Below are 10,751 nucleotides of genomic sequence, written 5' to 3' on the forward strand. Positions count from 1 at the left end.
AATATTCCAGTAGTTCAACCTCTATCTCGACTTAGTTGAACATATTTGGTCACAATACAACAACAATCCTTGAATTAGTATTTTGCATCTTCTGTTAAATTTAATTTATTTTCTTTTATTTTTATGCAAGTGTTATTTATTATTATATGTTGTACATTTTTATTTTAGGTCTATAATAAATTTTTAATTTTAAGTAAATGACACTTATAAAATTAAATTATTTTACGTACTGAATATATAAAAACAAATTATTATTAATATAAAATAATAATAATTTAAATTTCTTAAAAAATTTGAAATTGAATTTATTTAATATAAAATAAGAATAAGATGAATAAGTGGACATCGGGACCTACAAATAATGAGTGTGAATGTTAAAATGAACATGAGAGAATAGATGTGTTAATGTAATGTATATGTAACATGTAGATCCCACGATTTTTGATCATATGGTTGGTGTTAACCATGACAGTTGACACGTCACACGTGACAACAATGCAATGAATTAGTACAGCCCAGACATGAGATTCCGGCTGTCTCATACATGACTCAGCAGAACAATCCAGATTTGTAATGGGTTTTCTTCATGCAACTATCAACCACTTATGTACCGACACGTGACAATAATTCATTGATTGTGTTTTCTTTTTTTTTTTTTAAAAGAAATTGTGCCTTGGAGACACTTTTTATATCCATTTTATAGCTTTTCAAAATAATTTCTTTTTTTAAAAAAATAAATACTTTTATAAGGACATAATAATTTTGTTCTGAAAGTTTTTTTAACCTTTAGAATCGAAGCCTGAATGAGAAAAATGTTGCCAGAAGAGTTTGATTAAATTAATTAAGATATCTATCATGATATAGTTAGGTTTTCAATTCAAAGTAATAACTTTATTAAATATAAGAAAAAAATTGGATGTACACTTGAGATGACAAATTTTACATCTCGATTACAAAAAATCATTGAATCCAATTACATTTTTTAATTTTTTTTTATTATCTATTATCATTGAAAAGATGAAATGATATATCATGTGTATCAGTTTAAATGTTATACGATTTAAAATATTAGAGTTGCACTGTTATCATTAGCTATAACTTTTAGTAAAACGAAAAGTTTTCGGTACTACAATTGGTATAAAAGTCAAACCACGGGTTTGATTTTCAGTTATTGTAAGGAGTGCAATTATTGATATACAATAATTATATCTGTTTTGTATAATAATCGAAACGTGATGTTTGAGCTTCTGTACGGTTCAAATATTTGAATTGTACAATTATCATTAAATATAAATTTTGATAAAACGACAACCCGATGTTACAAAGACTCTAAATATAAATGCTGACAATATCTCACTTTATCTAAGTAATGTTTGATTTCTTTGAGAAACAAACGATCTTTCATAGATGCTTTTTAAATAATTATATAATATGAAGTTTACAAGGAAGAATTCGCTACGACATGAATGGAATATTGTTGGATACCAACTTAAGTGCACTTTTGTTAACAATAAAATACTATTTCTGTAGAGAAAATAATCTTTTCTTGGCTATTTGATAGCAACCCAAGAAAATTGCTAGTGGATCATAATATTTTTAAAAATTGTCAATTTCAGGGCATTGTCTTGTTCGTTATGCTGACCCTATATGTTTGTACGTGTCTTTAATGCTTGGCGGTCACCCCTAAGCAATATAATAATTTTCTNCAAAACTTCTTTGAAAATTGAAAATTATGCCGTGGAGGACGTATCCTATTTCATTTAAATTGAAGTTTTTTCAAAAATTAAAAAAAAAAATAAGACCCTTGGTATTATTTCTTTGAGCTCAAGAACTTTATATTTGTGTGTATATATATATCTCCATTTACATTCATAAATAAAATTAAAACTGAGCCGGTATTCTTTATAAATTTGATTTAAAATATTGTAAATGTTATTTTTTCGATTTTATTCAGATGTAAAGTATATATTATTCAAAAATAGATTTAATGAAACCGTGTTTCTTTGTGTTTTTTTATATGTAATAATTTCTGAAATTTGACCGATTTTTAAATATTCAAAAGGGTAGTATAAAGAACGGTTAAAATTTGATCTGATTCTAATCCAATTAAATACGTCAACTATATATTAAAAATTATTAACGATTCTAATTTAACCATTTGACCAAGGAACCGAGTTATTTGTCAATACGATGAGCGAGTCAGAATTTCTTCACCTTGTAAATTTGACGTTGATTTGATTTGTAAAACACGCCGATATTATTTCAAATGTGTTTATTAATAATTAATTAACGTCTAATCTTGCCTAAGTATGATTCAAAATTTGTTATGTATTATGTAAGCTTCTTATTTTACCACTAATTCGAATTTAAAACATCCCCAATTTATATTAAATTGGAGTAATATAGATGATATCCAGAAACTAGTATATTACAATCATCTTATTTTAGTTGTATTATTGTAAATATTTTATTTTAGTATTTTAAGGATTGGCGATAGTAATTAAAGCTGGTCCACGTCGTTGGTGACACGAGATTAGGTGTGGTAACTTCGAAAATATATGTCTCACGTGGTGGTGTAGTGGTATATTAGAATTTAATAGGGAATATGTGTTTAGGGATGTCAAAATACGATACGATCCGTCAATCCGACACGACCCAACACGAAACGGGCTGGGTTCGGGCTGGGTGGGTTCGGGTTAGTACTAGGTTAGACGGGTTTCGGGTTGGATCGCGGGTTGACCCAAAACTTTTTTTTTTTTTTTGAAAATATTACCTATATTTTTATATATTGTATGTTTGAACAAAATTTATTGTATATTTATATGATAAATTTTCATCATTTAATATTTATTTGTATTTTTTAACAATTGTTTATTTAATTTAGTAAATATACTTTTAATTTTCTACCATTAACCTTTCAAATTTACATCGAAACTTTTGTTACTATGTGTTTAAATTAAAATATTACTATTATTTTTTATTTTTTCGAATTTTTTTCATTAATTTTTTTTAAAAAAATAAAAAAAATTCGGGTTAGGCGGGTTAGACGGGTTCGTGTTCGGGTTGGGGGTTTTCGGGTTGCTTCGGGCTCGGGTTGAGAAAAAAATAAAAAAATTTCGCGGGTTGACCCGAAACCCAACCCACCCGACCCGATTGACACCCCTATATGTGTTTAAATATCTTCAATGGGAAATGCTTGATTTTTTTATCTGCTTCATTGCAGAAAATGTTTTATATACACTACGATATTATATTGGTGTGCATGATAAGGGGTGATTGATTTTTAAGCTTTCACTTATCATGTATTTAATGTACATGATTAAGATTGTAATAGACCCCCGTTCAGCCCGCATCCGACCCGCACTGTATGGATTATTATCCTCTTGTTGGTGGTTATATAATCTTTTGGTGGAGAAGTGATGATGTTCGATTAATTTAAATTTTTCTTTGATATCCTAAATTTAAAATAATTATAAATTCAAAAAAATTAATAATATTTAAATATAATTTTTAATTTGACTAATATTATAAATAATTTAATTATTATTGATCATATTTTTATTATTATATTATTTTTAACTTTAATAGTATAATTGTTATTAACCATTATTTAATATTCAAATTTCTATTAATATTTTAATTATCACAATAAATGCATATTTATGATATTGTCAAATTTTAATTATTTTCTATAATATTAATCGATTTTTAGTTTTTTCGGAAATTGAAATTAATGAAAATTTAATGATTAATATATTATTTTAATTTTATTTATAATTTTTTAAATCAATTAATTCTAGAAATTTTATTTATTTATTCAATCATTTTAAAAATATATTACAAATTAATATACGATGAGGGCATTTTAGTAAATAATTAACAAAAATAATCAAGCAAGTTAAAATCATGTCAAACATCATATAATTTATCGTAATGTGTTATTTATCCTTATTTTTTATTTTATAATCACTCTTATTATATATCATTTAATTATCCTATCATACGAACCAAACAGTGTCTAGCAGTAGCAAGTGACAAAATCAATGTTAAAGTAAAAAGCATATAAATCAAAAGATATATCACATGTTTTCTTGTTTCTATCATTTCATAGCAAGATGTGCAATTCCATAAACCGCTGAAAATTCACTATAATTTTCAAGTTGATTATCATGAAGTGATACAAGATCGTAAGAAGAAAAATTCTTAGGATATAATCGATAAAATATTGATTATATTTTCCTTATTGAAAGCAGAGAATGAGTCCCTAGTATTAATATATCCAAACAATGAAGTAATTCAGTATTTTTATTAAAGAAACGGCTTTTAAGCTCCATAAGTTCTCTATCTGAAACAACACAAAACAACCCACAACGAAAATGAACCAATTTAGAATTTTCTAGAATTGTTAGTCTTGGTCATGAGAAAATATTTGGTGAAAATTTTGAGATGAGCAAAATATGTAAATACGAGGTCAGCCATAAAATAATATTATACTATTTTTAAAAAATGGGGGACATTTAAATAGATTCACCCTTTTGAAGGATAGCGTTTGCGGATCCTCATATCATGATAAAAAATACTGTAACCACAACGTAACATACAAAAATTATTTAAATTTTTTACATACAAAGCATGGGTGGAATAGTGGCAAGGAGGCAAAAAGTATTTTCTCGAGCTACATGTGTGATGTCGAAACAAATTAATTTACAATCTAAAAATACGAATAAATTTGGTCGAGTAAGATTTAGATAATTATATTATATAATATAGATTCAGGTACCGTTTGGTTCAAGTACTTCTAAGTACTAATATAAATAGTCCTATCATATCACTTGTTTTGTACAAGTATTATTTATCTCGATCAATCAAATTATTAATTATTTATTTCACATAAATCAAATTCGTAATAATTTATCTTACATCAATCAAATTAATAATATAAAATTACGATATTACCCTTAATAAATAATATTATTAATATTCTATTAATATTTTCAACAAAGACAAAATAGTAATATCATATTATCTCAAATTTAATCAATCAAATCAATTAAATCAAACACTATATTAACTATCATTTTCTATTTATTTTATTATTACAAAATATTACTTATCCTCATACTATATATCTCATACCATGAACCAAACGGTACCTAAATGAATCATAATACATTTCTCAATGTTTTAATTTGTTTAGCGTATATTGTTAACTCCATACGTTTGTGTACCTGATGATAGTCGTGGTGAGTGTACCAAAACATGAAAAGAAAGATGGGATGTCTTGCTGGTTTTTTCAGGAAAGTGCTCAAGCTTATATACTACATCATGACACTGTCGATTTATCAATTTTATGAGACAGATATCTTATTTGAGTCATCAATGAAAAAATATTACTTTTTATGCTAAAAGTATTACTTTTTATTGTGAATATTGGTAGGGTTGACCCGTCTCACAAATAAAAATTCGTGAGACCCTCTCACAAGAGACATAATCTAAAACATTTGGATATATCTCACTTTGCCTGGAATAGTGGAGTAAGTTAATGTTTTATCAATAATAACGAGTTTAATTTTTTTAACCAGCATTTTATATGACGAACATGTCATATAAAGTTTGTCCAGTATCATTTGTCTGACTACAGTGGTTTACAAGCTACTTATTTTAGCCCAAAGGCTTACTCAATATCGTTATAAAATTTTTAAAAAATTTCTGCTCAAATTTAATGATTTCACATTCTATAATTGTACTGTTCTCCCTGTGACAAATTCACACTCTCTTAGGCTAAGGAAGAACTGTTATGGGCTCACTAGAAGTTAGGTCTAGATATCCTGTCCACAAAGCCAGGCCCAATTACTAAATTTAAACCTCAAGACGATTAGGCCCAGTTTTAGGCCCAACCAAAATACACCGCACAAAATCGCATAATTTATACAATTTTGGTGTAAATATAAGCTCGCGATTCAAAGAATAAAAATATAGGATTAAAGGAATCCTTTTCCTACTTACAATTTTTATGTATAATATAATAACCCTTTATGGAATATTTTTTTATAACGAAGCGACGGCAACTTTAGCAGTTTCAGAACTAACTTATAATGGAGTTACAAGGGTTTTTGATAGAGTATAATCTCTAAAAAACAAATTATAAGTTATTTTAAAACTTATAAGTTCTCCTAAATTGTAAACAACTTATAAGCCGTCAAGATAAGTTATTTGATATCGTATAAGTTAGTTTTAAAAAAGTAGGGATACTATGCATTTTTTTCGAAAAAGATTTTATTTTTATATTTCGCTTATCCAAAATATCTTTATGTATTTTCTTAAATATTCATTTTATTATCACTCCTTAAATCTTCACTTTATCATTTTATTATATGTTTTTATTAGGATATAAAAAAAGTATTAATTAAAATTTTTTTAGTCAACATTTTATTTACACATATTAAAAATAATATTAAATATTTATTTTTAAAAATATTAAACTTATAAAAAAAATTTCATATATATAACTGTATATATAATTACTTACCTTAACTCATAATATTATATCGTTTTTTGTAATTTTGATAATGATCTTATAATATCAAACACATTTTTATCTTTAAGTTGTTTCAAATAAGTTCATCCAAACACTTTAACTATTTATTTATAAAATAAAACCTCACAACCTGTAAGATCCTAAAACAACTTATAAAATGTAAAGACTCATAAATTATTTTAAATAAATTTAGTAAAACACCCCTTAGTCAATATTTTACTATGAGTAATTCTTTCATATTATAATACAATTAGATCATGTGTCTCCCAGACTTTCATAATTTGATGGAAATTTACATAACATGTTAATGATCACCCGCTAAATCATATGAATAATCTTTCCAATCCAATTAATCCAAAATTTCAAGCAATTAACTATCAAATCATATGAATCTGGAGTTTAATCTGAGGAGGCCCACATGTCAGCACACTATTAAAGGACATTTACGACGGCCAAAATCGGACCAACAAAATTTCCAAAAAAGTAAAAATACATGGCTAATACTACAATTTTACTATGTCGCACATTAAAATCGCAGTAACCCAAACATAACGGACTAAAAAACGATTTTCGTGGTTAATTAACAATTGCCCTTAATAATATCACAAAAACTCTAATGAGACGGTCAATTTTGTTATATTAGTCTCCGAGCTGACCCATTGATTTTTTAATGTCAAAAATATTATTTTCCACTGTATGTATGGATTGTGTCTACTGTCTCATATATATATGTCTCACAGTAGATATACTCTAATGATATATGTCATTGCATAGGGGTGGACATAATATGGTCTAAATCGAAAAATAAAAAATCCAAACCAGAAAAAATTGAAAACCAAATCGAACCATAATATGAAGTTCTTATTTTGACTATATAACCTAAAACCGAAATTATTATTGTTTGGTTATGATTTTATTTAACTCAAAACCAATCTACAGTTTATACCGTACTTTAAGAAACTAAATATAATTTTAATCATTCGAATATAAATTATTGCATTTCTATTTATATATTTTTTTATTCATTAAATTTGTATAACTAATATAATTTTACTGAAAAATGATTCATATTTTTTATATTAATTTAAAATTAGTTTAATTTATAATTCACACAATTAACAAATCTATAAAGTTAAAATGAAATAAGAGAATTCAATTATCAAATTATATAATTGTAACCTCGAAAAATTGAACAAAAATTATAGAAACTAAATTTAAATGATTATTTTACACATTTAATAATGATACATAATGAATTAACTGATTTTTTTTTCTAAAACCATATAAACCCACTGTATAAAGCAAACTATAATTCTATAAAAACGAACCAGACCATAATAAAATGTTTCAGTTATCGGATTAGACATTTCAAAATTCAAAAACAAAAAAATCGAACCGTAATAACGTAAAAACGAACCAAACCGGCCGTTGCCCGTTGCCCACCCCTATCACTGCATATAAAAAGGATCTTACTAAATGAAATCTTGCACAAGACGTTACTGTTTAAACATCATCACACAACTCTTCAGATTCTTAATTTTGGTCGTGTCTTATAAGTTATAAGTACTTCTTTTAATTAATGAGCTAACTTAAGTTCGCGTTGAGTATTTGTGCTTGCGAGACATACACTAATGCACGACATTAGTTTTCGAGAAAATAAAATTGTCCTAACACAATTCGAAAGTGATTGTTTGCTACTCCGATCATGGACATGCATGAGGTGAGGGTCAATGAATAAATAAATAAATAGTAAATAAATACATACTAATTAACTACAAAAAGTTGACATCACATATTGTTGGACACAAATTTACGATACAAATATTGGCTAAGAAACAACAATTAACGTGACAAAAATTCCAAAAATCAAATGTGTGGGATGATGACCTTGTTATTTTATACGAATGCATGTATTAATATCGATAGATCAAAATAGCAACATATATAAATTAAAATTTTAGATAGATCGATCAAAGGATCCATGTGTTTGGAATTGGGAAATTCCCGATCCATAGTTTTCCCCTACATTTTTCTCCATCCCTTGTACTCCATACCCAACACTTCCCTGTAGGAAAACCATACCTTAGTACACAGGATGATTAAAGGCTAACATTATTTGCATTAAATATTGAATGATGGAAATATTGTAAGATTTAAATAAACTGCCCACAAATTTTCTTTGTTAAGTAATTTGAAATTGATTGAAAAATCATTTGTCTGAACAAAAAGAAGACTTATTTATATTGAGTCTTTCAGAGACCAATAATTGCATGCAATGCATTCTCTCAATCTTCAAATAGAAATAAGACATGGGCGATGTAGATTCACTAATCATATATAAGAATTCTTGATTAAATGCTATATATAGATATATAGATGAATTATTCAATTAGTTTCTTGTACCACAGTCTTTAATTATTATGATAATGTGTTATATTGTCTATATCACATAAGTAACAAAAAAAAAAACATTAGCCAACTTTGATTGATCACGGAATCGCCTCGAAAATGAAATCGAGCCCTGATGACAGCAAGAGTTTAGATTCTTGTTTGAATAAAAAAGAGGGACAAGATTATTACTTGTATTGCTTCCATGGCTTCTGCCTCTGATGAATTGAAATCGTAAAATAAACTAGCTGCAGACAGCTTCATGGAAAGAAACTACAAAAAAATATATATGAAGGTAAGAAAATTGTTAAATAAATATAGACAATTAATGGAATAACTTAAAAGAAAATTTGTTTTTGATATTGAAGCTTACGTCGATTTGGTTTTGCAGAGATCGTACGTAATTGATTATCACATCCAACATTACAGCCATTCCCATTGTCTGAACAAGAAATATCTATTTATTTAATTTACAATCATAAATAAATAAATAAAAATATATGAAAGATGAAAAAATCTACCTTGTAACACCCTGGAACCAGATCTTGTAAGCACCTCAGCTTTTCATTTATTTTCTCTCTTCGTAACTAGTTCATTAAAAAAGCACAAAATTTTTTAATCACAAACCTTTAGTTTTCATAGTGAAGTTTCTACAATCAAATGCCGGATCGGCATCCAAAAAGATATTAAAATTTAAGGATAAGCATATGTTTTAACCTGTAATAAATTGACATAGATACACTGAAAAAATTGTTTGATTCAAACGATATATCATAAAAAATAGGTACCCTTTCAGCTAAACTGTGGCTATCAGTGGCCTGCCCTCTCTTTGCTCTAACATGAACTACTTCTCTTGGCTTCTCTACAAATTCTCTACCACTGGTTCTTTTCCTCTTCTTCCCACAATAATTCTACAAAAACCACAGGAAAAAAATAAATAGATCAGTCTAAAAAATTGAGTACTGGGCTCAATAAATTTCGTACAATATAATAGATAAAAAAAAAGGAACCCTAGCTAGTAATTCGATTAACCTTATTAGGTGGTGTTGCGATATCTGTTCCAGAAACCGAATAAGTTGAGTTTACCAAGTTGAAGTTTACGCCGTTGCATCTGTGGCTCGATGGGAAGAAGTTGGATGATAAATGAGGAACCGGAATGCTAGGCTCATTAAAAATAGCAGGCAGATGATCAGGTTGATGGTGATCGGAAAACACATCAAAGGGCATGATCCCTTGTGTATTTGTATCGAAACTTTGTACTGAAACCAAGTTATGGAACAGTTCCATGTTGGAATTAATGTGTGGGAGAGAAGGTTTAGGGTCATGTAAGCCTATATTGAATTCTTCCATTGAAATGGTTTGAGTTGGGTATCACAAAAGGGCAATATATAAGTTTTTAGTTCTATGTGATTTCGCTATAAGATTTTATTTTTATTGTTTGCCCATACGTCATTGTTTTCCCAATTTTATTTTATTTTTATCATTTGTTATTTCGTACAAATTTGTTTGGAAATGGAGCAAAATGCAACATGATATTCCGCATTCGTGCGATATAATGCATGGAATGAAAAAACAACTTATGAATTTTGGCTAGATAAACCTAGTGCATCTACGTATCCATTGAATAGATCTCATCTTAAATAGTAAGACTTTTGAGTATCACATATGACATGGGAATACTCTTGGCGAACTGAAAGGGCCTAATCTAATTTCCGGGCAATCAAATACGTAATATTAGAACTTTGATTCTCTAATTTTTCGTTTTTAATTATGTAAGTCGTCCTAGTTTACTTTTAATTAGAACAATGAATTGTTTTCTCTTTTC

General features: G+C 27.4%; 1 protein-coding gene across 1 annotated transcript; it reads right to left on the minus strand.

Moving 5' to 3' along the window:
• Positions 1 to 8,281: 8,281 nt before the first annotated feature.
• Positions 8,282 to 10,267, minus strand: LOC140978609 (transcription factor bHLH75). The gene is made up of 6 exons (XM_073443789.1): positions 9,959 to 10,267; positions 9,715 to 9,837; positions 9,448 to 9,513; positions 9,300 to 9,368; positions 9,119 to 9,199; positions 8,282 to 8,603 (listed from the first exon to the last, which is right to left on the minus strand). Exons 1-6 carry the CDS (start codon positions 10,211 to 10,213, stop codon positions 8,496 to 8,498), a joined length of 702 nt encoding a protein of 233 aa, XP_073299890.1. The 5' UTR covers positions 10,214 to 10,267; the 3' UTR covers positions 8,282 to 8,495.
• Positions 10,268 to 10,751: the final 484 nt, after the last annotated feature.

The sequence above is a fragment of the Primulina huaijiensis genome, chromosome 6 (genome assembly GCF_012295235.1).
Source record: "Primulina huaijiensis isolate GDHJ02 chromosome 6, ASM1229523v2, whole genome shotgun sequence".
Lineage (NCBI taxonomy): Eukaryota > Viridiplantae > Streptophyta > Magnoliopsida > Lamiales > Gesneriaceae > Primulina > Primulina huaijiensis.

Excerpts from the sequence above, each read along its gene's own strand:
- LOC140978609 (XM_073443789.1), bottom strand. The coding sequence starts at position 10,213 with ATGGAACTGTTCCATAACTTGGTTTCAGTACAAAGTTTCGATACAAAT. Across the intron at positions 9,514-9,714 it reads GCCACAGTTTAGCTGAAAGG|TTACGAAGAGAGAAAATAAA; the intron begins GTACCTATTTTT and ends TTAATGAACTAG. Across the intron at positions 8,604-9,118 it reads AAGCCATGGAAGCAATACAA|GGAAGTGTTGGGTATGGAGT; the intron begins GTAATAATCTTG and ends GTTTTCCTACAG.